Source organism: Schistocerca piceifrons, chromosome X (assembly GCF_021461385.2).
Source record: "Schistocerca piceifrons isolate TAMUIC-IGC-003096 chromosome X, iqSchPice1.1, whole genome shotgun sequence".
Lineage (NCBI taxonomy): Eukaryota > Metazoa > Arthropoda > Insecta > Orthoptera > Acrididae > Schistocerca > Schistocerca piceifrons.
The window spans coordinates 911367611-911394482 of NC_060149.1; the positions used below are offsets into that span (position 1 = coordinate 911367611).

General features: G+C 45.1%; 1 protein-coding gene across 4 annotated transcripts in view; it reads left to right on the plus strand.

Moving 5' to 3' along the window:
• Positions 1–26872, plus strand: part of LOC124721874 (sarcolemmal membrane-associated protein-like) — a 351987-nt gene that overhangs the window by 165508 nt on the left and 159607 nt on the right. For 3 of the 4 annotated variants that reach the window (XR_007006401.1, XM_047247014.1, XM_047247015.1), the window contains 3 exons: positions 3120–3262; positions 16732–16867; positions 24034–24280. Coding sequence is in view for 3 of the 4 variants with exons in the window: in XM_047247014.1 (XP_047102970.1) it covers positions 3120–3262; positions 16732–16867; positions 24034–24280 (526 nt within the window). In the remaining variant the exon portion in view is untranslated. The remainder of the gene's footprint in view (positions 1–3119; positions 3263–16731; positions 16868–24033; positions 24281–26872) is intronic. The other variant, XM_047247016.1, reaches the window with a different exon arrangement.

Here is a 26872-nt window from a genome sequence, read left to right on the forward strand (position 1 = left end):
ATAGTTTAATCTGAAAAGATATTTATTTTTCATGTATCTATTTCATATACAGAATATACACCAAAATGAAAATGAAACAAATTACTTGAAAAAATAATAATGTGAAGTGTTGCACTATTTTACACATATTACTGTCACATAATTTAATGTACATATAAATGCGCAATTTTCATTTCATGCATGCTTCAGTGTAATAGTGACACTTTCCCAATAAAGGGTTATAAAGCAGTCTTTTTCAGAGCACGGAGGTCCATGTTAAATAAACCTTTTAGTTTACTATGAAATATTATCTCCATATGATGTGATATCAGATGTGGGTTGTAAGAGGTGTGCAAGAACTTTGAAAAATTTCTTTGTGACACTTGCTGTGATTGTGCGGGAATTACAAATTTTCAAGAATGTGGTGGTTATTGTACATGAAAACCAACATTTAAAAAAAAGTTTACAAACATGAAATGGTTAGTATTTTCAAACTTGTTGGTGGTGTTAGTAGAGGAGCCAGACAGTATCACATATCATAGAGCAAGGAGGACTGAAAAGGCCTAGAGAAACCAAACTTACAAGGGGAGAAAACCTAAAGAAATCCAAATCCTCCAGTATGGGGGTTGGGTACACTGTAAAAAATCATATTACAGAACCCCCACAAGAGCCTCAGATAATGGATGGGACATATGAAACATGACTTTGGCAAAGGGAAAGTATAAAAGATTTGGCAGTAGTAACTTGGGATATGCAAATAATGTTGAAACTTGGAAAAAAATGAGAGAAATAGTTGAAGATGTCATGAAGTTGAAATACGATATTGTCGCACTACACAAAGTGAGATGGAAAAAAGCAAGGACAGGTAGCAGGTAGATAAGATTCAGTATTCTTTACTGTGGTCCAGAAAGAAGGCCAGGTCAATCTGGAACAGGATTTATAACAACACAAGAGATACTAGGAGAAGTCTTTTGGAATTTGCACCTATTATTGAAAGTCTCAGCAGACTGAGAATGAAAGAGAAATTCAGGAGTGCAACAATAACAACAGCATACACACCAAAAGAGGAAGCAGAAGAAGGAATAAAGGAAGTTTTATGAAGACCTTGAAATAACATGCAGTTAAGTACAAAACTATAACCTATTGCTAGTTGTAGGAGACTTTAATGTACAATTTGGGTGAAATGAAAGTGAGGAAGAGTATCAGGGAGATACACTTTACATGAAGACAATAATGAGAATGGAGCTTTCTTATGTCAGTTCTCTGTTAGAAATAATTTGCTCATCTAAGGTACCTGTTTTCCACACAGAAGAATACATATGGAAATAAGGTATAAGTGGAGTAAGTTAATGAAATAGGCCTTGTGTTAGTAAAAGCACAATGTGTTTTGATAGTCATTAATGTACGGAGCTGCAGGGGTCCAAACAGTGATTCAGACCACTGTGTTGTACAACCCACAGTGAGAGAGAAATTAGCTGTAATCCATAAAACTAGAATGGGAAAAAAAGCAAATTGAACTACAGAAAAAGTCAGTGATCCCGAAAACCGAAGAAACATTGTAGATATTCCTACCTGGCATTTCCATTGTCTGAAAATACATGTAGAAATAGAAATGTTAAGATGATCAGATGAACAAAAAGTATTGTGGAGGTGGGCAGAATATTTTGAAGAGGGGCTCAGTACCAACTCAGACTCTATATGCACACTCATCCGACCCATCCTAGAATATTTCTCAAGTGCGTTGGGCCCTTACCAAATAGGACAAACAGAGAAGGGCATCATGAATGATCATAGGCTTGTTTGACCCATGGGAGTGTGTAACAGAGATGCTGAAGAAACTCGGCAGATTCTTGAAGATAAAAGTAAACTATCTGAGGAAAGCGTACTTACAAAGTTTCAGGAACCAGTTTTAAATTATGACTCAAGGAATATATTACAGACACCTGCATATCACTCCACAGGGATCCTGAGGACAAGATCAGATTACTTAAAAGGTGCATGGAAGCATTAAAACAATAATTCTTTCAGTGACTTACTTGTTTTCAACTCCTCCAGTTGCTTCTCTACATCATGATATTTCAGAAAAAGAAAAAGGAGTGGAACAGAGGGAAAAATTTTTCTAACTGGTGCAGTGGAAGAATAAAAATGGAACAGGAAAACACCCTAATAACTAGTGCAGTGGGATGTATCCTCTGCCGTGCACTTAACAGTGGTTTGCACAGTGCTGCCACGTCATACTTTTAATATATATATATTTATTTATTTATTTTTCCCCACTCAGTGGCACTCAGGCAAGGATATCAATACAGTGCTGCAAGCTTCTTACAGTCATCAAGCTGTTTAGTTTCAGAGTACTCCAGAATACACAGATGGAAGTAGTTTGGTTTTACTTCTCTCTCTCTCTCTCTCTCTCTCTCTCTCTCTCCCCCTCGCCCTCTCCCCCCCCCCCCTCCCCCCCCCCCCCTCCCCCCCTCCCCCGCCCTCCCTCTCTTTTTTCATGTAAAGCATTCAAGATATTTCAGGGCATATCCATAAAGAATCTGTGAGTATAAACAGCTTGCTTCCATTGCTTTCAATCCCTCCACAGCTTAATGTGTGAAGGTAATGACAATAATTGACACTCTGTAATTTAAATGTCTCACTGGCTACATAAACACAAAAAGTATACAACATTGTTGTTATGGGGTGGGCTTTTTACTTTGGTCATTGATTTGTATATATGTAAATATCTTCCTAAAATGGCTCCAGGAAAAGACTTGTCATCTTTCAAAGACAGCAGCTATCATTGCCTTCTTTTGCAGTCTTTGCAATTTTCATACAGTTGAGGGATCAAAAGGTCTTTGACTTATAGTGACCACTAGCACTAAAGTTGCAGATAAAGTCCAAACTGGAGCCATTACTGTCATTGCCATTTCTTAAAAAATTACTGGAATAAATTTAAGAGAAATGTATGGCCATCTACTAGACATGGTTTCGAATAATTACAAAAGGGCACATGCTACTAATAATTACATATTTTTAAGTGATTCTCTGACATTGGCAGATAATTCATAATAAATAGGAAATAATTATTTTTTCTTATAGCAGTGCTACATTTCCTTGCCGAAAACTATAACATTTCTTTTTCTGTAAATTTTCAGAATTACGGAGAAGATAAACTTCGAGAAGAGCTACGAAAACTGCAAGAAGATAAAAGTCAGTACCTTGGTACAGCCAAAGAATCATTACGAAGGATTCTTCAGGAGAAATTAGATGCAATTACTAAATTAGCTGATCTGGAAAGGTGAGTGGTATATTGTCCATTTTTGTTGCTTTTTATTAGTTTATAACTATTTAAATAATGGAAGAAGTGAAGATAACAGCTCACCATATAGTTGAGGTGTTCCATAGTATATCAGCACATAAACAAGATTGACAGTACTGCTACACTTTCAGACATCATCATCTACTGAATACACACGTACACTGTCGTCATTTGCATCAGATGCCAACTGACCACATATAAAAGTTACATAAAGAAAACACTGCAATAGTTAAAGAACATATTTGTGTTGCATCACATGGGGACTTTCCTATGAAATTATCTTCTACAGATTTCAATGCTATTGTTTTGGTAGCCTCTTGTCAATTTTTTTGCCAAGTGTCAGGCATACATACTCTAATAACTGCAATATATGGGTTTTGGGATTGTGAAATTGAAGACTAATTAGGAGCTGAGGTTACTACATGTGAAAAGCTTCATCAGGATGCCATTTTAAGAGAGGTAACATGTGAGAAAGCAGGAAATGAAAGAGGTATCACATTTCAGCAGTGTTCATTTGGATTACCACACTGGAGAATGTGTATGACCTGGTGGGCTGCACAAGCACCATTGTGTCCATCTGTTGTTCCTCAAACTGTTCTGAAAATTTTGAAATAATGTGGTAGTGCATTGCCTTGCTAAAGGTACAGAATACCTGCATGGTGCTGCAAATAAGCAGACAGGAAACCTTTTCATCAACACATTATTGCCAACAGCTGTTAATTCCAGAGTTGTGGGAGTCCACAAATTTAGGTACTTGTAGTACATCCTTGGCGTATTGGCACATGTCAAGTCGATGCTGCTTGACTTCGGAGGTGAAGTCCCATGGGTTGCACATTCAGTCAGATTTGGTCAAATGTACTGATATTGTTGTTTTGCCCATCGTGTACTCAATGTCATACTAATGACCAGTACTAGGGTGGATCTCTTCTAAGTCATAACATTCTGAACCACTCCATTCGCCATGATTGTAGGAGTGTGCTTTGTCCAACACAGCAGTGATGTACAGCATGGTCCACTTAAACATTTCAGCACAAATATCTCTGGAACAACTACAAATATTGTAAAACAACTTTCTCATGTATGAATGTAAGGCAGGGGCTCATGAAAGTAAATACTATGAGGCACTCTAAAATGTAAGCAAATATTATTTTCAGTGCCAACTTAAAAGGAAATCCAAAAAGAATGGTGTTGGTTGCATCACAATGCATCAATTACATCCTGAGAAATTGCAAAGCGTAGTTGACACTTGAAATAAATGAAACTTGCCACTGTTGTGCATCGCTAGATAAAATTGTGAATGCAACAATCGCTTTCCTTATTGCTATTTACACTGTTATTAAGTGGGCTGGAAACAATACAGATGCCCAGTCACACAACTATGTACAGCAACCATTTACTCCTCTGTTACATCCTTGGTCAACCATCAACTATGTTTACTCTGGCCAGTGATATTCAGTTTTTTGTTACCATTACGACCATTCTAGTAGTGCAGTAAAGATCAATAAATCATGAATGAGTAAACCCTTTCCTTATTTTTCACCGAGTGTGACTGTACATGTATATTGTTTCCAATCCTCTTAATAAAAGTGTAAATAGCAATAAGTATAGTGTTTGTTGCATTGTAGTATGTCAATCACGTTATGATTATGAGCAATGTGGGGTTCACGCTAGCATATCGTGATGTGAAATAGTGACAAGTTTCATTTATCTCAAGCACCAACTTCACTTTGCAATTTTTCGGGATATAATTGATGTATTGTGTTGAAACAAATGCCATTCTTGTTGTAATGTTTCATATTATTAATTGTGTAATAAATAATACAGGGTGCCCATTTAAAACATAATTTTGTGATGAAAACAATAGTTGCTTACAATTTAGAATGTCTCATAGTAGAAAGTCGTTTTTAAATATCTGTAGGTGTTCTAGAGATACTTGCACTGAAACAATTAAGTGGGCCACCCTGTATAATAAGGTTGCTGAAAAGTGTATATGATGGAGACCACGTAATGGATTTACTCATGGACACGGGATGTGTTGGGTTAGCATAAACTGAAAAATTCTGTAATTTATCTTCCATGATATATGAAGAGCAAATTTTAGTCATATCTGATGTTAAATAACAGTTCTTTTCTGTGAATGAAAATTTTTGCAAGGTACAGTTGGTGAAATGTGAGACCAGATGGTGAGCCGTGCTTGGGTAGCTCAGTCAGTAGAGCTCTTGCCCACAAAAGGCAAAGGTCCTGAATTTGAGTCTGTCCTGCACGTGGTTTTAATCTGCCAGGAAGTTTGTCGTACCATAGGTCCTCAATCTAACTTACAGTGAAGAGTTCATACAAGTTTAAGACAAGTAAACACCTCAGTTTAAACAATACCTTTCATCAGGCAGTGGGCATACATGGGCTCATCTGTCTCCTGCTCATCTTCCCCCTCCACACACACACACACACACACACACACACACACCTGCGGGTCCAGGGGTTAGAATAGGCCCGAGGTATTCCTGCCTGTCGTAAGAGGCGACTAAAAGGAGTCCCTCCCCCTCAAGGGGGTAGTTAGCGCCTGCGTCCGGAGACGGACGGTTCCATGACCTATATTTGCAGTCATTTTGGTTTTTCACTTCTTCTCGTTTCTTCCTTCCTTTGGTTGGTTCCCTTCTTTGTTCTTCTCCATCTCACTGTCTTCCTTACTCTTTCCCTTGCCTTCTTCTCCTTGCCTTCTTCTCCTTGCCTTCTTCTCCTTGCCTTCTTCTCCTTGCCTTCTTCTCCTTGCCTTCTCTGGTCTCCGCCTCGGCGTTTGAGACAGTCTGTCCTTTCTCTCTTCTTTTTCCTCTTCCTTCTTCCTCCCTGTGCGCGCCTGAAGGCCGACCCACACGTTCGCACGCGTAGCCAGTGACAGGGTAACGCGTAATTCCCCGCCCTGGGTAGACAAGTAAGGCACACACGTACCCCCTGGTAAAGGCCAGGCCCACAGAGGGGTGATTGCCTGAGCTGATGCCTTCTGACCATGCCGATTGGTCCCTCCGTCTGTTTCTCGGGAGGTGTGACCTGAGGTGTAAACATTCACCTAAGACGGGAGTGCCCTCTGAGAGGGTCCCCACAAGGAAGGAGCGCGCCATCGGAGACGCTGGCAATCATGGGGGATTCCTCCGCAATGGATTTCTCTTCTTCTCTCTCGACTCCTGCCCAAAAACGGAAACTTGACCAGCCACCAGTGACAAAAGTACTACCGCCTGCCCCACAGTTCCTCGTAGTTTCTTGATCTGAGGACGGAAAGGATTTTTCCTCTGTCAACCCTATCGTTATCCAGAAGGGCGTAGATGCCATAGCCAGATCTGTCAAGTCTTGTACCAGGTTGCGTAATGGTACCTTGTTACTAGAAACTGAGAGCGCCTTTCGGGCACAAAAACTGCTTCGGGCCACACTCCTGTACACGTTCCCTGTCCGGGTGGAGGCTCAACGCACTTTGAATTCGTCTCGTGGCGTGGTATATACTAGATCTCTCGACGGATTGACTGACGAGGAGATTCAGTCTTTCCTCGCTGAGCAGGGCGTGACGGCTGTCCATAGGGTCATGAAAAAGGTCAACAATTACCTTGTACCGACCCGGACACTTTTATTGACCTTTGATAGTGTTCAGCTGCCGTCGCGCATCAAAGCGGGCTACGAGGTTATTTCTGTTCGCCCCTACGTCCTGACACCTACGCGCTGCTACCAGTGTCAGCATTTTAATCACACTCGCCAGTCTTGTTCCAATGCGGCTAAATGTGGCACTTGTAGCAGGGATGCCCATGAGGGTGACTGTCCACCTCCGTCTCCTCGTTGTGTGAGCTGTCAGGGTGACCATGCAGCGTCCTCCCACGACTGTCCCATCTACAAGGAAGAACGCTGTATCCAAGAAATTTGGGTCAAAGAGAAAGTCTCCACCTCGGCTGCTCGCAAGCTATTTGCTAGTAGGAAGCCCACGCTGCTCCCAGCAGGGAAGTAAAGTACTGTCCTCGCCTCTCCTTGGACTACCAGGGAAGTGGCGACCCAGACATGCGATCTGACCTTCAGCACCACGGTCGTCCGTTCGGCCAGTGCTAAGATCGTGCGGTCGACGTCTCCTCTTCCTCCCGTCACCCCTCAGACACAAGCACTCCCATCAGCTTCTGCCAAGATGAAGACCCAGAAGTCAGATGCACGGGCCTTCAAGAAGGAACCATCCCGTGCAGACTTCCTGCGTACCTCGAACTCCCAGCCATCGACCAGTACTTCCACAAAACGACCTTCCAAGAAAGCTCATAGGAAGCACAGTTCTCCTTCTCCGCCACGGCGCATTTCTTCTCCTGTGCCACCCAGCGTTTGCCACCCCAGGCCGTCATCCGTTTCGCCTGGTCGCACAGCTGCTAGCCGAACATCTGGCCATTCACCTGCAGAGGAAGCTCCGCCTCCCGGCCATCTTAACAAGATGGCCGATGAACCTATAGGACCAATGGGCGATGACTGTCCGCCTACTGATAGCGGCGGCAGTGCTCGCTCGAAGCCAGGCCCTCAGCGGCCTTCGAGGTGACCCCTTCTTGCATCTTCTTTTTCTTTTTCTTCTCACGATGGCACTTATTCACTGGAATATTCGCAGCATTCACTCCAACCGAGAGGACTTGAAGTTGCTGCTCCATTTGCACCGTCCGCTCGTCGTAGCCCTCCAGGAAACGAAGCTACGCCCATGCGATCAAATTGCCTTGGCACACTACACCTCTGTGCGTTTTGACCTACCCCCTGTGGTAGGTATTCCGGCTCATGGAGGGGTTATGTTGCTGGTCCGGGATGATATTTACTACGATCCCATCACATTTCACACCGGCCTGCAGGCAGTTGCCGTCCGAATTACTCTCCCCACTTTTACGTTTTCCATTTGTACCGTTTACACTCCATCGTCGTCTGCCGTAACCAGGGCCGACATGATGCAAATTATTGCTCAGCTACCTGCACCATTTTTGTTAACTGCAGACTTCAATGCCCACCATCCCCTTTGGGGCTTTCCAGCATCCTGCCCGAGGGGCTCCCTGTTAGCAGACCTTTTCAACCAGCTCAATCTTGTCTGCCTCAATACTGGCGCCCCTACTTTTCTTTCGGACACATCTCACACCTATTCCCATTTAGTAGACCTCTCTTTCAAAAGGAAAGGTACTGTCTCTGGTTCTGGTTCTCCTGCCCTTTCCCCCTTGGCCACTCCCTGGGAGGAGGGACAGGCCCGCCGCCTTGGGACGAAGTACTTCCCCCGCTATTTGGTCTGTTCTCGAACCGATGGGGGGACGTTCGCCATCTCCAAGCCCATGTTCTTTGTTCAGCACATTGAGGACATCTTCGGGGAAATCAAGGCTCTCAGTAAGATGCGTTCGGGGTCCGTTCTTATAAAGACCACCTCCGCCACACAGTCAGCAGCGCTCCAGGCGTGCGACTGCCTAGGGGACATCCCAGTGTCCATTGTCCCGCATCTGGCACTAAATAGGATGCAGGGGGTTATTTTTCATCGGGACCTCCTGCTGCAATCTGATGAGGAGCTCAGGGCCAACCTGGAGCGCCGAGGCGTGCATTTCGTCCGGCGAGTCCAGCGCGGCCCCAAAGACCGTCGCATCGACACCGGGGCCTTTATCCTCGCCTTCGAGGGGGACGTTCTCCCGGAGAAGGTAAAGGTGATGTGCTACCGGTGCGACGTGCGACCTTACGTCCCGCCTCCTATGCGCTGTTTTCGGTGTTTGCACTTTGGGCACATGTCGTCACGGTGTGAGGCTGAGCCCCTTTGTGGCGATTGTGGACGTCCTCTTCGTGAGGAACATACATGCACCCCACCACCTCGGTGCGTTAATTGTCCTGACATCCACTCGCCTAGATCCTTAGACTGCCCCGCGTATCAGAAGGAGAAGAAGATACAAGAACTCAAAACTTTGGATCGTCTCTCTTATTCTGAGGCCAGGAAGAAGTATGACCGCCTCCATCCCGTGCCGTTGACCACTTCGTTTGCCTCAGTTGTGTCCACTCCTTCCATGGTATCCTCACCCCTATCCTGTCCCCCCTCCGCCTCCTCCCCCCCATCCTGGGTCTATGCCTCTGCCTCCCAAATCCCTACCTTCCAAATCCTCCTCCCCTGTGGCCCCCACCCCCTCTGCCCCAGGGGCCACCCTTCCTCCTCCTCCTCCTCCTCCTCCCCCCCCCCCCCCCTCCCGCCGCCTGAGAAGCGATCCTCTTCTCAGGCGTCCATCGGGGAAACATTCCGGACCCCAGCTTCCGAGGTCCGGCGTTCCAAAACGGACCCCGTGCGTGAGGACCTTATTCGGGTCCAGCCCACCATCCCTGTGCCTCCTCGGACTTCCAAGAAGGCCTCCAAGAAGAAGTCTCTATCCCCCTCTCCACCCTGACGCGTTTCGTCTGACGCTCCATCCGTGAGTCGCTGCTCCCGGCCGTCCTCAGTTTCGCCGGGACGCTCTGCTGCCAGGCGCTCAGCTGGCCTCTCGTCGGCAAATGATGCTGCCCCTCCTACACAACCCGGGACAGCGGCCGCAGCTGGTGACGACTCGATGGAACAGGATCCGCCTCCCGCCAGTTGTAGCTTTGTTCCCTCGAAACCTGGCCCTCCGCGGCCATCGAGGTGACCAGCTCTTCCCCCATCTCGTTCCCCCAACCTTTTGACTAGCGATGGCGTTGTTTCATTGGAACATAAGAGGTATTCGATCTAATTGGGAGGAATTACAACTGCTGCTCCGCCTGCACTGTCCGCTCGTCCTTGGTCTCCAGGAAACCAAGTTGCGCCTGACTGACCGTATTGCCTTTCCCCACTATACCTCGGAGCGGTATGACCTCACCCCTGTGGACGCTATCCCAGCTCATGGTGGGGTCATGTTGCTCGTTCAGGACGATGTCTATTACCATCCCATCGACCACCCCACTCCAAGCAATAGCTGTCCGTATTACTTTTTCTGCTTTTACTTTTTCAGTTTGTACCATCTACACTCCATCGTCATCCGCAGTTAGTCAGGCTGACATGATGCACCTGATTGTTCAGCTTCCTCCACCGTTTTTATTGTGTGGCGACTTCAATGCCCATTATCCCCTTTGGGGCTCTCCTGCATCCTGTCAAAGAGGCTAACTCTTGGTGGATGTCTTCAGCCATCTCAATCTTGTCTGTCTCAATACTGGCGCCCCGACTTTCCTCTCGGACTCTACTCATACCTACTCCCACTTGGATCTCTCGATCTGTTCTACCACTCTTGCCCGTCGGTTCGAGTGGTATGTCCTTTCTGACACCTATTCAAGCGACCACTTCCCCTGTGTCGTTCGTCTCCTGCACCACACCCCATCCTCACGTCCTTCGAGCTGGAACATACCGAAAGCTGACTGGGGACTTTACTCCTCCCTGGCGACCTTTCCGGACCACGATTTTCTCAGTTGTGACAGTCAGGTGGAATACCTCACAGCTGTTATCATCGATGCTGCCGAACGTTCCATTCCTCATACTACCTCTTCTTCACGTCGCGTTTCCGTCCCCTGGCGGAATGAGGCTTGTAGAGACGCTATCCGTGCTCGACGACGTGCTTTACATACCTTTCGCCGCCATCCTACGTTGGCGAATTGTATTGGATACAAACGACTCCGAGCGCATTGCCGTAGAGTCATCAAAGACAGCAAAAAAGCTTGTTGGGCCTCTTTCACCAGCTCCTTTAACAGTTTTACTCCCTCTTCTGTCGTCTGGGGTAGCCTGTGCCGGCTGTCGGGCATTAAGGCCCACTCCTCGGTAGCTGGCCTGACCTCAGGTAATGAGGTCCTTGTTGATCCTGTGGCTGTCTCCAACTCCTTCGGCCTGTTGTTCGCGGAGGTTTCAAGCTCTGCCCATTACCACCCTGCCTTCCTTCCCAGGAAAGAGGCAGAAGAGGCTCAGCGACCTTCCTTCCACTCGCTGAATCTGGAAACTTATGACGCCCCCTTTACTATGCGGGAACTCGAACGTGCGCTTGCACTGTCCCAGTCCTCTGCTCCGGGGCCAGATGCCATTCACGTTCAGATGCTGGCACACCTTTCTCCGGTGGGCAAAAGCTTCCTTCTTCGTACCTACAATCGCATCTGGACCGAAGGTCAGGTCCCCATGCGTTGGCGTGACGCCGTCGTTGTTCCTATACCCAAACCCGGGAAGGATAGACACCTTCCTTCTAGTTACCGCCCCATTTCTCTTACAAGCTGTGTCTGTAAGGTGATGGAGCGCATGGTTAATGCTGGGTTAATCTGGATTCTTGAATCTCGACGGCTACTTACCGATGTCCAATGCGGCTTTCGTCGCCACCGCTCCGCTGTTGACCACCTTGTGACCTTGTCGACATTCATCATGAACAACTTTTTGCGAAGGCGCCAAACAGTAGCCGTGTTCTTCGATATGGAGAAGGCTTATGATACCTGTTGGAGAGGAGGTATCCTCCGCACTATGCACAAGTGGGGCCTACGCGGTCGCCTGCCCCTTTTTATTGATTCCTTTTTAACGGATCGAAAGTTTAGGGTACGTGTGGGTTCCGCATTGTCCGACATCTTCCTCCAGGAGAACGGAGTGCCTCAGGGCTCCGTCTTGAGCGTAGCCCTTTTTGCCATCGTGATCAATCCAATTATGGATTGCATTCCACCTAATGTCTCAGGCTCTCTCTTTGTCGATGACTTCGCGATCTACTGCAGTGCCCAGAGAACATGCCTCCTCAAGCGCTGCCTTCAGCGTTGTCTAGACAGCCTATACTCATGGAGCGTGGCAAATGGCTTCCGGTTCTCTGAAGAGAAGATGGTTTGTATCAACTTTTGGCGATATAAAGCATTCCTTCCGCCATCCTTACATCTCGGTCCCGTTGTTCTCCCATTCGTGGAGACAACTAAGTTTCTAGGGCCCACGTTGGACAGGAAACTTTGTTGGTCTCCGCATGTCTCTTATTTGGCGGCCCGTTCTACACGTTCCCTTAATGTCCTCAGAGTTCTTAGTGGTTCATCTTGGGGAGCGGATCGCACTGTCCTGCTTCACCTGTACCGGTCCATAGTCCGATCGAAGCTGGATTATGGGAGCCTCGTCTACTCGTCTGCTTGGCCATCCCTCTTACGCCGTCTCAACTCCATCCACCATCGGGGGTTACATCTTGCGACCGGAGCCTTCTACACTAGTCCTGTCGAGAGTCTTTATGCTGAAGCTGCCGAATTACCATTGACCTACCGGCACGACATACTGTTGTGTCGGTATGCCTGCCGGCTGTTGTCTATGCCCGACCACCCCTCTTACCAGTCCTTCTTCGCCGATTCTCTCGACCGTCAGTACGGGTTGTATGTCTCTGCCCTGCTGCCCCCCGGAGTCCGCTTCCGTCGCCTGCTTCGACAATTGGATTTTGCCCTCCCTACCACCTTCAGAGAGGGTGAGAGCCCGACACCACCTTGGCTCCAGGCTCCGGTTCATATTTATCTCGACCTCAGCTCACTCCCGAAGGAGGGTACTCCGGCTGCAGTGTATTGCTCATAGTTTGTCGAACTTCATGCTTGACTTGCCGGTCACACCTATATTTACACCGATGGCTCCAAAACTGACGATGGTGTCGGCTGTGCCTTTGTCGTCGGGGCCGCCACCTTTAAATACCGGCTCCTCGACCAATGTTCCAGCTTTACGGCCGAGCTTTTTGCTCTCCATCAGGCCGTTCAGTATGCCCGCCGCCACCGCCATTCATCGTATATCCTCTGCTCTGACTCACTCAGTGCTCTTCAGAGCCTTGGAGCTCCCTATCCGGTCCATCCCTTGGTTCAACGGATACAGCAGTCCCTCCATTCTTTCGCTGATAATGGTTCTTCGGTCAGCTTTCTGTGGGTTTCCGGACATGTAGGAGTGCCTGGGAATGAGGCTGCAGATGCTGCAGCCAAGGCTGCAGTCCTCCTGCCTCGGCCAGCCTCCCATTGTGTCCCGTCATCTGACGTTCGTGGGGATGTTTGTAAGAGGCTTGTGTCGTTGTGGTGGGATGCTTGGTCATCCCTCCAAGGAAACAAGCTCCGGGCAGTAAAACCGCTCCCAACTGCTTGGACAACCTCCTCCCGACCATCTCGGCGAGAAGAGGTCCTTCTAACCAGGTTGCGGATTGGGCATTGCCAGTTTAGCCACTGCTACCTGCTCTCCGGTGACCCAGCCCCGCAGTGCCCTTGGGGTCAGGCATTAACAGTGCGCCATGTTTTATTGTCGTGTCCCCGCTTCAGTCAATCTCGTGTTGTCCTGTCCCTGCCATCTACTTTACCGGATATTTTAGCTGATGACGCAGCTGCACGTGTTCTGCGTTTTATAACTTTGACTGGCTTGTCCGAAGACATCTAACTTTTTTACTTATTTTATTTGCATCTTTGTCAAGCCTTTCTGGTGTCCCCCCTCCCCTTGAGTTTTACTAGATTCCATGTGCTCTAACACCTGTGACTGGGCGCTAATGACCTCAGTAGTTGAGCGCCCTTAAACCCCACCCAAAAAAAAAGGCCCTTGAATTGTGAAGTCACGGTCCTCCACTCAAGGGCCTGATTCTATTCATATTCAGATGCTGAAGAACCTTTCTCCTGCTGGTAAAGGTTTCCTTCTTCGTACTTATAATCGCATCTGGATTGAGGGACATGTTCCCGCATGCTGGCGCGAGTCTATTGTTGTACCGATTCCTAAGCTGGGGAAGGACAAGCACTTGCCTTCCAGTTATCGACCCATCTCGCTTACCAGCTGTGTCTGTAAGGTGATGGAGCGAATGGTTAACTCTCGTTTGGTGTGGCTGCTCGAATCTCGACGCCTACTTACCAATGTACAATGTGGATTTGGTAGGCGCCACTCTGCTGTTGACCATCTGGTTACCTTGTCGACCTTCATTATGAATAACTTCTTGCGGAAGCGCCCAACCGCGGCTGTGTTCTTTGATTTGGAGAAGGCTTAAGACACCTGTTGGAGGGCGGGCATTCTCCGCATCATGCATACATGGGGCCTTTGCGGTTGCCTCCCTCTTTTTATTCGTTCCTTTTTAATGGATCGACAGTTCAGGGTACATGTGGGTTCTGTCCTGTCAGACACCTTTCGCCAGGAGAATGGGGTGCCACAGGGCTCAGTTTTGAGCGTCGCTCTCTTCGCCATAGCGATCAATCCAATAATGGATTGCATCCCAGCTGATGTATCAGGCTCCCTTTTCGTGGACGATTTTACCATCTATTGCAGCGCGCAGCGTACATGTTTCCTGGAGCGCTATCTTCAGCGTTCTCTTGACCGTCTTTACTCCTGGAGTGTCGCCAATGGCTTCCGTTTTTCTGCCGAGAAGACGGTCTGTATTAACTTCTGGCGCTACAAAGAGTTTCTCCCACCGTCCTTACGACTCAGTCCCGGTGCTCTCCCATTCACGGAGACAACAAAATTTTTAGGTCTTACATTTGACAGGAAACTTGGCTGGTCTCCACATGTGTCATATTTGGTTGCCCGTTGTACCCGTTCTCTAAATGTCCTCCGTGTTCTCAGTGGTATGTTGTGGGGAGCGGATCGAACCGTCCTACTTCGCGTATATCGGTCGATCGTCCGCTCCAAGCTGGATTATGGGAGCTTCTTATACTCCTCTGCACGGCCGTCCATCTTGCGCCGTCTCAACTCCATACAACATCGGGGTTTACGTCTTGCGATCGGAGTGTTTTGTACTAGTCCCGTCGAGAGTCTTCATGCTGAAGCCGGTGAATTGCCACTCACCTACCGGCGCGCTATATTGCTTTGTCGGTATGCCTCTCGGCTACTGTCAATGCCCGACCACCCGTCTTATGGTTCCTTTTTTGACGACTCTCTCGACCGTCAATATGGGTTGTATGTCTCTGCCCTGCTACCCCCTGGAGTTTGCTTTCGTCGCCTCCTTCAACACCTTGATTTTTCACTTCCTGCAGCGTTTCGAGTGGGCGAGAGCCAAACGCCACCTTGGCTCCAGGCTCAGGTTCACGTTCACCTTGACCACAGCTCGCTCCCGAAGGAGGTTACCCCCGGTTCGGTATACCACTCCCGTTTTGTCGAACTTCATTCGAAGTTCATTAATATGACTTTCATTTATACAGATGGCTCTAAGACCAATGACGGGTTTGGGTGTTTTTTTATTGTCGGGGCACAAAGTTTCAAATACCGGCTCCATGGCCGTTGTTCGGTCTTCACAGCTGAGCTCTTTGCTCTCTACCAGGCTGTTCTTTACATGTGCCGCCACCGACATTCTGCTTATGTCATCTGCTCAGATTCCATGAGCGCCATCCAGAGCCTCAGTGATCCGTATTCGGTTCACCCTTTCGTGCACCGGATCCAACGCTCTCTTCAGCAGCTGGTGGAAGACAGTTCTCCGGTTAGCTTTATGTGGGTTCCTGGCCATGTCGGTATCCCTGGGAACGAAGCTGCAGATGCCGCGGCCAAGGCTGCGGTCCTCCAGCCTCGGACAGCTTCTTGTTGTGTCCCTTCATCAGATTGTAGCAGGGTCATTTGTCGGCGCATTTTATCGCTGTGTCATGCCGATTGGGCTGCACTTACGGACAACAAGCTTTGGGCGTTGAAACCTCTTCCCGCGGCTTGGACGTCTTCCTCACGCCCTTCTCGGCGGGAGGAGGTTGTTTTGGCCTGGTTACGAATTGGACACTGCCGGTTCAGCCATCACCATCTGCCGACGGCTGTGCCGGCGCCGTTCTGCCCATTTGGGCAATTGCTGACGGTCCGCCACATTTTAACATCCTGTCCGGATTTTAATACACTGCGTCTTGATCTTGGCCTGCCGTGTACTCTAGATGCCATTTTAGCAGATGTCCCAGGAGCAGCTGCTCGCGTTCTTCGTTTTATCAACTTGACAAACCTCTCTAAGGACATTTGATTATGCTGTTTTTTTTTAATCCTATGCCTGTCAATCTGTCTTTTATCGTGTTTTCCCTTTTAGTTGCTGTTTTAAACTTGTGCCTCGCGGTGCATTCCTAACGTAGTCTGGGCGCTAATGACCATTGAAGTTGTGCGCCCTAAAACCACAAAAAAAAAAAAAAAAAAAAAAAAAAAAAAAAAAAAAAAAAAAAAAAAAAAAACCACACACACACACACACACACACACACACACACACACTGTCTGTTTCTGTAGCTTTGTGCAGATCATGCCACTGGTTTCTGCCATTTCGTCCAGTTCATCACAGGTTGTTTTATTTTCTAACTTCCTTTTTTCCAAATATTTGTAGAGATTTACTTTTTCACTTCATCATGGTGATGTTTAATTCTGATGTAAAGTAATGTACATATAGCACCTGATCTGCCTGTTTTGCCTTATGTTTGTTTAGTTTTTCACACATTATCTTAAGCCCAGAAACTTTATACACATTTTTGTGCAACTGCAGGTCAACTAGAGATGCCTGTATTTGTTTTATTTAATGTGTATGTAAAATTTTTTCTTACCATGATTACATAGAACTCTGAGTAACACTGAAGATGAAGTTGACCATTTGAAGGATATGCGAGAAAGGAGCCAACAGGAACTTCAGGAGCTAGCTCACAAATACACTACTCAACTTCAGAAGGTCGAAGACTTGGCATCCAAATTGCAGGTATGTGTACAGGTGCGCATCACATTATGCTGTAATTTAATGCAGTCTACAAAGTACATATGAGAGATTGTTTGTGAATAATGAATATTGTTATTAATTGCTGTATTGTAATGATATTGTCACAGTAGAAGCGGAGTAGCACAGTCGCCGTAGTGTAGTGGTTATGATTCTAGACTGTTGCTTGGACGGTCGTGAGTTCAAAACTCCCCTGAATTGTAAAATTTCAATTTCTATATTCAGTTAGAGGACATTCTAGAAGTATCCACAAATGGCAAGAATCATTGTACCGGAATGTTCTATAACTGTATATATACCATACGTGTTATGGCCAGCAGCAGTTCGCTCCGCGCTCTTGTATGTGCAAGTGCTGAATAAACCTTCGTCAAGTGAAGTGAAGTTAGTCTTCGTCATTCGTGTGCTTACATCTTCCTCTACGTGACATTATGCTGGTAGAGACGTTGGGTATTGGAACTTGTGATACCGCACGTTATCGACGACACAGTGACTCCCATCAGGCCACGACAGAGCCGCTGTTTATGTGGCGAGAAACCTGAGTTTGAACCATATTCAACAGATCACAATCTATCGGAGACAGAAGAAGAGGAGGACATTATGATGACAGCAACTGTGTGCCACCACATGACATCCTTCCGGGTTCTCTGGTGACAATGGCAAAGATCCAAACAAGTGGCTGAAGGTATATGAGCGTATAGCCAAATTTAACAAATGGGATGACACCATTTGTTTGGCTAAAGTATTTTTCTACTTGGAAGGCACTGCCAAGCAATGGTATGAGAACAATGAGGAGAAGTTCACAAGCTGGGAAGTATTCCAAGTGGAACTGCGCAAGTATTTCGGTGAGACACAACAGCAGAAGTGCAAGGCTGAAGACAAATTAAAGTGCAGGACACAGCATCAAGGAGAAATTACAGCATCCTACGTTCAGGACGTCTTGGAGCTGTGTAAAATAATGTATCTTCGAATGAAGGAGGAAGATAATTGTTGCACATCTCATGAAGGGTGTTGCTGAGGGCATGTATCAAGCTCTACTCTTGAAGGAGGTTTTGACAGTAGACGACTTCATAAAATGGTGCCAGTATATCAAGACAATGCATCAAAAGAGAATTACATGCAAGAAGTTCGAACAGCTTCCAAACATTGTATCGATGTCTGTGATGGATGAAGAAACTGATTTCACAAGTGTTCTTTGTCAGATAGTGAGAGAGGAAGTACAGGAGGAACTTTGATTGCACGGCGAACAGAAAACCTAGACGCTTCAAGATGTCATAAGGGATGAAGTGGAACAGACATTGAATCCAATCTCTCATCCTTCATTTCCCTTTAAAACGGTGAAAAAGTCGAGACCCAGGCGAAGTTACGTTCCTGCAATGCCACATGAGGAATCTGTTTGGGCACCAAGGAAGACTGATGTCTGGAGGACCCAGCATAACCAACCAGTATGTTTCCACTGCAGACTACCGGGACATGTGGTGCGCTATTGTTGAGAAATGCGGCGGATATTTGATGACGCCCACACCAGAAGACAGCAGACTGATCTTAGCTGACACCAGCTCCGGGACGACGAAGATCAACAAGATGATGTGGGTGCTGGACGATATAGGTCACAATCGCGGCAAGCTACCCATTGGAGAGGACGCTCACCAACACGCCGATCAAGGTCTCCATCGCCATTTAGAAGCTCCAGCCGATCACTTAGCTGCTGCAACCTGGAAAACTAAAGGATGCGACCTTCCTTGGAGGTCAGGCCGTCGAAGAGAAAAATCCTCTGCCCTCGATCACTACAAAAATGATAGGAAACTACGTTGATATCCTCATGGATGGCTGACCAGGCCAAGCTCTTGTGGACTCTGTAGCATCGTATTCAGTCATTTCGGAGAAGTACCGTCGCCAATTGCAGAAAACCGTATTCATCGACAACAAAACATCTCTGCTGAAGGTGGCTAATGGAAAATATGTAAAACCTACAGGAAGATAACACTCATGTGGGTATAAGTGGCCATACACAGCCCTTAGAATTCGTCATCTTACAAGTGTGTAGTCATGACGTCATTCTCGGATGGGACTTTCTGAAAGCTTCTCAGGCAATTATAGATTGTGGTCGCTCGAAATTATGCTACGACGAGATGAGATACTGTGGACAGGAAGATGTGCATCCGAGTGTGTGGAGACACTGTGTGCTGGAAGAAGTGATCATTCCTGCAGTCAGCACTAGAAAGGTAGCTGTCATGTGCCATGCCGTGCATCAACCAATGGATATTGTAGTGGAATGTAAGAGAAGCATACCACTGAAGAATAACTTGGTCATCCCAGCCTCTGTCATCTCATTTAAGAATGGATTTGGTGAATTGTGGATTGTTAACTGTTGCCAAGAACCGCAGATCCTTCCAAGACGCATGTACGTAGCAAACTCTGAGCCATTAATTGCAGAACAGTTGAGCGTCATAGAAACCTCCCATGCCAAGTCTGTGGGCGAAATTAGCACTAGCACTACGAGACAAGATTTACTAGCTCGACTATCACCAGATTTCACTAAGGAACAACAGAAGCGGCTTCTTGCCATTCTTCAACAGTTCTTTGAATTCTTCAATCCACAGGCGAACAGCAAATTAGACATATCGACGGTGAAGCACTGGATTAGCACTGGGGACTTTCTGAATAATTTCCGATGAGGTAGAGAAAATGAAGAAGAATGACATCATTCAGCCTTCACAGAGCCCGTAGTCATCACCAGTGGTTCTCGTCAGGAAGGAAGATGGCAGTTTGTGCTTTTGTGTTGGTTACAGGAAGCTTAATAAGATAACTAAAAAGGACATTTACCCTCTTTCATGAATTGATGATACACTAGATAGTCTGAAGGGGGCTCAGTTTTTCTCGACCATGGACATGTACTCAGTATATTGGCATATCGAAGTAGATGAGGCTGATCTTGAGAAAACTGCATTCATCACCCTGAGGGCCTGTATGAGTTTAAGGTAATGCAGTTTGGTTTGTGTAATGCACCAGCAACTTTTGAACAGATGATGGATAATCTTCTGAGGCACCTGAAGTGGACGATGTGTCTTTGTTATTTAGATGACATTATAGTATTCTCAGAGACATTTGATGAACACACAAAAAGACTGAGGGCTGTTCTTAAGTGTCTCCAACAAGCTGGACTGAAACTTAATCCAAGAAAGTGTCACTTTGGAGCAAAAGAAATCAAAACACTTGGGCACCTTGTGTCAAACGAAGGTGTTCAGCCAGACCCAGAAAATATGAGATTTATAACAGAATTCCCTATTCCTATAAGTATTATAGGCGTAAGAAGCTTCCTCGGATTGTGTTCTTATTACTGCCGTTTCATGAAAGACTTTTGTATCAAAGCTAGGCCACTACAAGAGTTTTTAAAAGCCGATGCTAACTTTATCTGGGGTGGTGCCCAATAAGATTCTTTCGATGTGCTGCGAAAAGCTCTGACGACGGGCCTGTACTTGATCTGTATGATGAGAGAGCACCTACAGAACTACACACAGATGCCAGTGGGTATGGGATTGGTGCTGTTCTTGTGCAGATTTCGGATGGAAAAGAGAAGGTTATAGCCTATGCTTGCTTACAAAAGCTGAGAGAAACTACTCAACCACAGAAAGAGAATGTCTTGCTGTGATCTGGGCCATGTGGAAATTTCTACAGTATTTCTATGGAAGGCCATTCACAGTTGTTGCGGACCATTATTCACTTTGTAGGTTGACAGGTCTTAAGGATCCAACAGGACAACTCACCAGGTGGACACCACATCTTCAAGACTATGACATTACCATAGTGTACAAAAGTGGAAGAAAACAGCAAGATGCTGAATGTCTCTCAAGAAACCCTGTGCAGGACCATCAAGACTTTGATGAATATAGTGACTGTCTCACTGCACTCCAGGATCTCTCTGCTGAGCAGGAGGAGGATGCCAATACATCTCAAATTATGGTTGCCTTAAATCGGTCAGAGGATGTGAAAGGACAATTCTAGGTAGTTAATGGATTACTTTGCAAGAAAAACTTCAATCCATTTGGAAAGAGGTTCCTAAACACATGCGGTTAGATGTTCTACAGAAATTCCATGATGCACCTGAGGCCGGACATTTAGGATTTATTAAGACATACGATAGAATCCACAAGAGATTTTTCTGGCCAGGTTTATTTAGGAGTGTCCATCACTGTGTGTCATACTGTCGAGAGTGCTTCAGAAACCACCTGGCTGACTCATACCAATTCCACCAGCCGAAACGCCTTTCCAGCGTGTTCGGATTGACGTCCTCTGAAGGTTTCCAACGTCTACTAGTGGCAATAGATGGATTATGGTTTGCACTGATTATCTGACACGCTATGCCATTACAAAAGCCGTGCAAACAGCCGAAGCATTCGAGGTAACCAAATTCATCGTAGAAGACATTGTATCAAAACGCGGTGCCCAAAGGTCGTTAATCATGGATCGAGGGAAAGTTCGATCGAATCTTTTGACAGAGATAAACTGTTGGTGCAACATTACTATCACATGACGACTGCCTACCATCCACAAACTAACAGGCTTACTGAATGCCTTAATAAAACCTTGGCCTACATGCTATCAGTGTTCGTCAGTGTTGAGCAGAGCAACTGGAATGAGGTGCTACCTTTCGTGACATTTGCCTACAACACCGCCAAACAGGACACAACAGGATTTTCACCATTTTTCCTGGTCAATGAGCGTGAGGCAACTACGACAATGGACACTGTGTTTCCGTTACAACCTGATGATGTGGACGACGACTACATCGGCCAGGTGTTAACCAGAGCTGAGGAAGCTTGGCAGTTAGCTCGACTGCATGTTGCAGGCTCAAGAAAACGATCGTCGAAGGTATGATGTGAGCCACCGCCCTTCTGTCTACCAGCCTGGTGACCTCATCTGGATCTCCACCTCTGTTCGGAAGGTTGATCTCTCTGAGAAGCTCCTCAGGCGCTACTGTGGACCTTATAAAGTTGTAAGACAGTTACCTGATGTTACTTATGAAGTTGAAGATTTCGACCCTGACACAAGAGGATGAAAGATCGGAGGTACGGTCCACGTCATTCGAATGAAGGCCTATAAGGATCCTGCAACCCAGGGGAAAATTTGAAGCTCCAGCGACAGGTGACAAAGAACGTAGTGGTAAGTAAAGTTTTAAGAAAATCACCGCCAGGGTGGACATCAGTCATCAGGAGTCAGAGTATGCAGGGCCGATGACTTGTTCCCGAACTAGGAGGATGTAACACTTGCTTGGATGGTCATGAGTTCAAAACTCCCCTGAATTGTATAATTCCAATTCCTATATTCGCTTAGAGTACATTCTAGAAGTATCCACAAATTGCAAGAATCATTGTACCGAAATGTTCTGTATATGTACCGTATATGTTCTGGCCGGAGGCACTTCACTCCAGGCTCTTGTAAGTGCAAGAGCTGAATAAACCTTCGTTAAGTGAAGTTAGTGTTTGTCATTCGTTTACTTACACTTTCCTCAGCGTGACAATATTAACTATTAATTTCATTCTTAGTACTTACGATTGTATGAGTCTGATTGTGACAGTAGTATTTAAATAAAACTAGGTGGTGTGTGTGTGTGTGTGTGTGTGTGTTTCTCACACAGTAACATTGACTGAATGTGCTTGTTTAGAACTTACAATTATACTCAGTGTTCATCCTAATGACAACTGTTCAAAAATCCCCTATTTTTTATAATTTCTCTCATATTTTTCAATTTAAACACGCATAATTAAATTAGGTAGTAAATAGATAACAAGAAAACCATGCCCTTCCTCCCCAAATTACCGTAAGTGTATAATGTGTATAATGTACAAGGCGTGTTTTTTAAGTACCGTTTTGAAATTTAAAAAAAAACGTGCTAAGATATCTCAATAATTTTATTTTTACATGAAAGCCTGTACCTTAATCTATGCACTGATGCCATTAGTCTGATTCTTCCTTGTTTACGTTGTGTACTGAGTGTTTAAGATGCCTCCGATAATTGTGAGTCCTGCTGATTGTGAAGTGTGGGCTGTTATATTATTTCATAGTGCTAAAGGCCTAAAAGCGATCGATATTCATCATGAGATCTGTGCAGTTTACGGAGAAAACATTATGAGTGATGGAATGTTATGAAAGTGGGTGAGAGCATTTAAAGATGGCCGCACAAATGTGCATGATGAAAACGGAGTGGGCGTCCTTCGGTCATTAATGAAAGTTTGGTGCAGGAAGTGGAAAATAAGGTGAGAGAAAACAGACACTTCACGATTTCTTCCTTGTGGAATGACTTACCTAATGTTTCTCATAGTGTTTTGTATGGCATTGTGACCGAGCACTTGAATAACCGAAAATTGTGCACATTGGATACCGAAAATGTTGATGACTGTGCACAAAACCAAACATTTAGACAGTGCATTGACTTTCCTTGAGCGGTACCACGATGATGGTGATGATTTCTTAAGCCAAATTGCTACGGGCGATGAATCATGGGTGGCCTATGTCACACGAGAATCAAACCAAAGTCCATGGAAGTTGAACAAGGGCATTGTTTTGCTGCTCCGCCGCCTCCCCCTCTGCCGCCTCCCCCTCTGCCGCCTCCCCCTCTGCCGCCTCCCCCTCTGCCGCCTCCCCCTCTGCCGCCTCCCCCTCTGCCGCCTCCCCCTCTGCCGCCTCCCCCTCTGCCGCCTCCCCCTCTGCCGCCTCCCCCTCTGCCGCCTCCCCCTCTGCCGCCTCCCCCCCTTCCGGAAAATTTCAAGAGGACAGATAGATATAGGGAGTAAGTTGGACAATCTGAATAGCCACATATGGCATAAACACATTAATTAATGTACCATGAAGGAGATTTTATTTTGAATTCTATTGTTAAAAGGATCGAGGATGTTTGACACTTCCTGTACATTTCCTCTCAAAAACATTAACTGATTAACCACCCCGAACATTAAATATTTTGTATAGCATCACCAAAGAGTTTGTGGCAATTGACATTTAGTCGTGCTACTTGCCTCTTGAGTTTCTCCTAAATATTGTGTACTGATTTAAGCAGTATGTAATTGGACATTTTATAGTTTAAAAAGTATCTATTCTGCATCTCGAAGAAAAGCTTCTTGTTATATGTAATTAAGTCACTTGGTTGTGTGCAGGAGACCGAAGAACAACACCGTGAAATATGTGAGCGGCTAGAGCAAGAGAAACGAGAGTTGTCTGCCCAAGTGGAAGACCAGTTGTACTCGGAGGCAGCACTCCAAGCAAGGCTTGATGCTGTTACTAAAGACAGTGATCTTATATCGCAGCGACAACGTGCATTGCTTCAAACATGTCTTAACAACAGTCATTCAATCCTTGATATGAAAGAGAACTCTGAGACAATGAAGGAGACTGATTCCACTGGTATGTAGTGCCTGTATTGCTATGAGGTTTAGTTAAGAAGGTTAAAATTGCATATGCAATGCTGTCTCTGTGTTTAGATGCTTCTGTCTGAGTATGAGATTACAGTTGCCATTACTGCTACTGCTTACTTGTAAAAAGTAATTTCATTTCAACACCATTGTCAGAATGTTGCAATACCTTTGACAATTTGTTTGTTTCCTTTCTTACATAATTTAATATCATATAAATATCAGACAAGATTTTTTTAAATTATAGGTCTAATGTAATTCTCTCTTAAAACTGTCTGGTATCTTACTCCTGAAAGTTTCATGCCACACCGAAAACAAGTTCTGAATCTGTTAAACGGATACACAGGTCAGTAACTTCTTATGATATGAGAAATTAAGGATTAAACTGTTTTTGGCATTGAAATTGCTACTTTAATTTATTGTTTTAGCCCAATATCTTAGAGGATGTGGTCAGAAAATGTACTAGCAATTATACCTCAGCAGCATTTTTATTCCTGTACAGAAGTAGCTCACCTGAAAAGACCATGATGTCAGTGTACCATATTGAAGCATCAGGCATGGGCAACCTTTGGTGATTGGCAGACGTGATTCACATTCTTTCTTAAGATTGTGGGCTGCCTCGACATGTGACGCGACATCAGCACTCCTAGCACATAAAGTGAGAACTGTAACGTCTTTTTGTGGGATAATGTGCCAGTACGAGTGGCACTCCTTACTAAAACACCACACCAACAAATTATCCTTTGAAACTCGTATTTTTGAGAGTACATTCATTTTATGTTCACCCATTCTTCAGATGTTTACATTTATTTGTTTGTTGTGAGCATTGTGTCTTTACATATGATTTTAACGATAACTGTGAAGATGGGTTGCCAGGCATACTGAAATATCATCATGAGAAAAAAACACCTATAAAAGAAATAATTGTAACTAATTCATCACAGAAGCCTTCAGTTTCAAGTGTGTTCTAATGTGTCCACAATTGACAAGAATTATTTACTAATGTTAATATGAGGAAGAATAGAGGACCAAAATATGGCATTGTGATAGACAATCACAGTGGACAAACAGGTAGGAGTAATTTTGTGAATTTCTTCTCTGGGCCAGATTGAAAACAATCAAGGGCTGGAGCCTTCCCACAAGCTGCTCGTTGCCCACCTGTGGTTCATGAGGTACTAATAGTTGTTACATAATTTTGCAGTAGTAGCACTGTATAAATAAAATTTAGAAAAGATACTGAGAGCAGTGTTGTCAATTGTTTTAGCTGTTAATGTTTTTACTCTTCAAATGGCACCAATATGCAGTTTATAATTCATGTGTTATGCAACCCACAAGAAAAATTTTGGTTTGTTTATATACTGCTTCCTCATGACATTTTACATGCCACTTCTGATTGTTGTTTACTTTTTCTTAATTCACTGGTATTTGTAGTAAACATAATTGTAAAGAGAGGAAACTTTTTTCAAAGTTTGTGTACAGGATAACATTCAGTCCTCCCTTCAAACGTTCCTTTTTGTTCTATTTCTTTGATTCGTCTCCTTCCCCCCTTTCATCTCCTTCACTTGCACTATTAGTTGACACTGAATGAAGTGACACTGTGCTGGAGACAGTGGACTTGCATGAAGGTTTTCCATTATTTCTCTAAATCCGTACACCAACATGACTACTCTGCAATTCACACTTATGTGCCTAGCAGAGGTTTCATCAAAGCACCTTCAGACTATTTCCATACCATTCTGTTCTCAAAAAATGCAGGAGAAAAACACACACTTAAATACTTTCGGCCAGCTCTGATTTCTCCTATTTCATTGCAATGATCATTTCACCCAATATAGGCGGGTGCCATTAAAATATTTTCACATTACCAGGAGAAAGTTTGGGACCGCAATTTTGTGTGGAGATCCTGCCTGAGTAAAAAGAAAGCCTTTGTTTTAATGATTGCCAGCCCAATTTGCATATTGTATCTGTGGCACTCTTTCCCACATTTCACAATAATACAAAACAAGATGCCCTTCTTTGAATTTTTTTCAATTTCCTTCATAAATTCTATCTGATACTGCGCAGCAATACTCCAGAAGAGAGTGGACAAGTGTAGTATAAGCAATCTCTTTACTTGATTTGTTGCATTTTCTAAGTGTTCTGGCAGTGAATCACAGTCTTCAGTTTGCTTTCCACACAACATTATCCATGTGAGCATTCTAATTTAAGTTATTCGTTACTGTAATCCATAGTTATTTAGTTGAATTTACAGAATTTAGATTTGTGTGATCTATCGTGCAACTTAAATTTAATGGATTTCTTTTCATACTCCTGTGGATGACCTCACTCTTTTCGTTATTCAGAGAGAATTGCCACTTTTTGCACCATACAGGTACAGCTTCTAAGTCATTTTGCTATTCTCTTTGATCTTCTGATGACTTTGCTAGATGGTAAATGACAGCATTATCTGCAAACAATCTAAAATGGCTGCTCAGATTGTCTCCTAAATCATGTATATAGGTTAAGAATATCAGAGGGCCTAGAACACTTCATTAGGGAGTGTGATATTCCACTTCTGTTTTACTCTGTCTTTCCATCATTTACT